Source organism: Mandrillus leucophaeus, unplaced genomic scaffold (assembly GCF_000951045.1).
Source record: "Mandrillus leucophaeus isolate KB7577 unplaced genomic scaffold, Mleu.le_1.0 Scaffold193, whole genome shotgun sequence".
NCBI lineage: Eukaryota > Metazoa > Chordata > Mammalia > Primates > Cercopithecidae > Mandrillus > Mandrillus leucophaeus.
Genome location: NW_012101954.1, coordinates 50,986 through 54,046, shown reverse-complemented (window position 1 = coordinate 54,046; position 3,061 = coordinate 50,986). Strand labels below are relative to the sequence as shown.

Genomic DNA, 3,061 nt, shown 5'->3' with positions numbered 1-3,061 from the left:
GATCTCCTGACCTCGTGATCCGCCCGTCTTGGCCCCCCAAAGTGCTGGGATTACAGGCGTGAGCCACCGCGCCCGGCGGACATTCTTTATAGGAGCAGTGAGGACAGGAGAGAATTTCAGGCAGAGCGAATGGAGTGATGAAAAAGGTGAAGGCACAGGCACAGAGCTGAGAGGCGGGTGGAAGCACAACTCAACAGAGGCTTGAAGGGGACACACCAGAGACAAGGCTGGAAAGGTAATGTGGGAGGCTACGCTGCAGACAGCCTTGGAGTCTATGACAAATAATGTAGACAATCTTCAGCAAGTAATGAGAGCCCTAGAAGATTCTGTTTTTTTTTCTTTTTTTTTTGAGATGGAGTATTGCTTTGTCACCCAGTCTGGAGTGCAGTGGCATGATCTTGGCTCACTGCAACTCATCCACCTCCCGGGTTCAAGTGATTTGCCTGGCTCAGCTCCCTGAGTGGCTGGGATTACAGGCACACGCCACCACACCAGGCTAATTTTTGTATTTTTAGTAGAGATGGGGTTACACCATGTTGGCTAGGCTGGTCTCTATCTCCTGACCCAGAAGATCTGCCCATCTCGGCCTCCCAAAGTGCTGGGATTACAGGCGTGAGTTGCTGCACCCGGCTGCCTTGCAGGTTCTTGAGAAGAGCATGATGAAAATAATTTTGAAAGATTAGCCAATCTGGTTATAGACTGTAATATAAATTAGAGAGGGAAGAGGACAAGAAACTACAGAAAGGAAACTACAGACAACAAAACAAAACAAGACAAAACAAAACAAAACAAAACTACAGAAGAGTAACTTAGCCATGAAATTGTAAAGTTCAGGGAGGTGAACCATATATCTCAGCCAAGGACAGATGAAAGGCAAATGTGCCCCTAGGGACCTCCTCCAGCTTGGAGTAGGGACAGATTCTCCCAGACACTCACTGTTCACTGGAGCTGAGGGCTGGCTTGTTCTCCACCTTGTATAGCTTGTCTACTTCGTGTTGCTACAGAGAGAATCCAATAAGACAATGGACATAAGAGTGCCTGAAAAGCACAAAGGGTGATACGAAGATAGGGAACTTCTTGAGGGCTTCCTAATTATGCTAATTCTAGGAATCAAACTGCTCCCCTGACAACCAACCCACTGAACTTTCCTCAAGCTGTCAATAGGAAAACCAAAAATAAAATAAAAACAGTATGGGCCAGGTGCGGTGGCTCATGCTTGTAATCCCAGCATGTTGGGAGGCCAAGGCAGAAGGATCACTTGAACCCAGGAGTTTGAGATCAGCCTGGGTAACATAACAAGACTCCATCTCTACAAAATTAAAAAAAAAAAATCATATATTCCATAGCAAATAGACTCAGAAAAATAAATAACAAATTTAAATTTAAAAATTAACCAGGTGTAGTGGCACATGCCTGTGGTCCCAGCTACTTGGGAAGCTGAGGCAGGAGGATCGCCTGAGTCCAGGAGGTCAAGACTGCAGTGAGCTGTGATTGTGCCATTGTACTATATTCCAGCCTGGGTGACAGGGAGAGACTTCGTCTCCCTCCTCAAAAAAATACAAAACAAAAAAATATGAACAACAGCATCGATCTCCCTTTTCCACCCAATTAAGCTACCCTATGTTTGCCTTACAACGGTAGTCACTCTTCAGTAATTTGTATTGTTCATCAAAAGAAAAACTGCTCAAAGAGGAAAGAGGGGCATGACCCCCAGGGGAAAGGGATAGTACCTTCAGAATGGAGACATTGGCAATTCGATCCAAAGGGCTCATGAGATCTGCCTCAATGAATAAATCCTTTTTTCCAGGAAGCTGAAGGAGACACAATATGTTGGGTCACTCACAGGTCACACGAGCTTCCTCACCTGAGAACTAGCCTAGCCACCCATCTAACAGAAGCATAGTCTCTGAGGTGGGAGGGCACTAAGCATCGTCTAGCCCGGCACCTTATTTATTATCTGTATCCACAGTTGACACTTCTCTGTATATTTACCTGTTTTGCCTTCTTGTTTTCTGTACCAGCGGGAAGAAGACATCCCACCTTCTTTCTCAGGTTAACTCCTTGTCACTCAACCCTTCTGCTCACCTGTGACCTTGGTCTGCACCTCACTCCCCTTCTCTGCTGTCTCCTCCACTCTGGCTCCCAACCACCCCTGGTCTCCTGCTGAACAAAGCCAAACACAACAGAACCCCACCTTGCATTTTTCTCCTAAGTACAAAATAAAATAGCGCACGCTCACTGCAGAAAACTTAGCAAACCCGGGACAATCCTCACCCCATCACCCTTCCACTCCCCCACCCCATCACCCTTCCACTCCCCCACCCCACAATCCCTGTCATACGATTTCTACACCACCACTCCTGACACAGATCTCAATGTCTGTTCAGAGGAAGGAGAGGTCACAGTTAGTGACAGGGAGCGGAAAGTCATTGGGAGAGTCCTCTCAACCAGGCCTTCATGAATGGGTAGGGTGTTGACACGGATGTTTGAAGAGGGCAGTCCAGCAAAAATCAGAAAGAGAACATAGGCTGTGTGGTAAGGGGACGATTTTGCCCTCTGAGGGACATTTGGCAATATCCAGACACATTTTTGGTTATCTGACTCAGGGTAGGGGTTTTACTGGCATCTCGTGGGTAGAGGCCAGGAATGCTGCGAGACATCCAACAATGCACAGGCCAGCCCCCACCACAAAGAATGATCCAGTCCAAAAGGTCAACGGTATAGAGGGCAGGAAATTTTTTATTTATTTATTTTTAATCTTATTTGTTGTTTTGTTTTGTTTGTTTTTTGAGACGAAGTCTCCCTCTGACACCCAGGCTGGAGTGCAGTGGCGTGATCTCGGCTCACTGCAACTTCCGGCTCCCAGATTCCACTAATTCTCTGCCTCAGCCTCCCAAGTAGCTGAGATTACAGGTGCCCGCCACCACACCTGGCTAATTTTTGTATTTTTAGTAGAGACAGCAGTTCACCATCTTGGCCAGGCTGGTCTTGAACTCCTGACCTCATGATCCACCTGCCTCAGCCTCCCAAAGTGCTGGGATTACAGGCGTGAGCTACTGCT

General features: G+C 47.1%; 1 protein-coding gene across 3 annotated transcripts in view; it reads right to left on the bottom strand.

Moving 5' to 3' along the window:
- VPS33B (vacuolar protein sorting 33 homolog B (yeast)) overlaps positions 1-3,061 on the bottom strand; it is a 25,008-nt gene that overhangs the window by 18,182 nt on the left and 3,765 nt on the right. The window contains exons 2-3 of one of the 3 annotated variants that reach the window (XM_011978351.1): positions 1,731-1,811; positions 937-998 (exon numbers count right to left, since the gene is read on the bottom strand). In XM_011978351.1, coding sequence (XP_011833741.1) covers positions 937-998; positions 1,731-1,811 — 143 coding nt within the window. The remainder of the gene's footprint in view (positions 1-936; positions 999-1,730; positions 1,812-3,061) is intronic. The other 2 variants (XM_011978352.1, XM_011978353.1) reach the window with 2 other exon arrangements.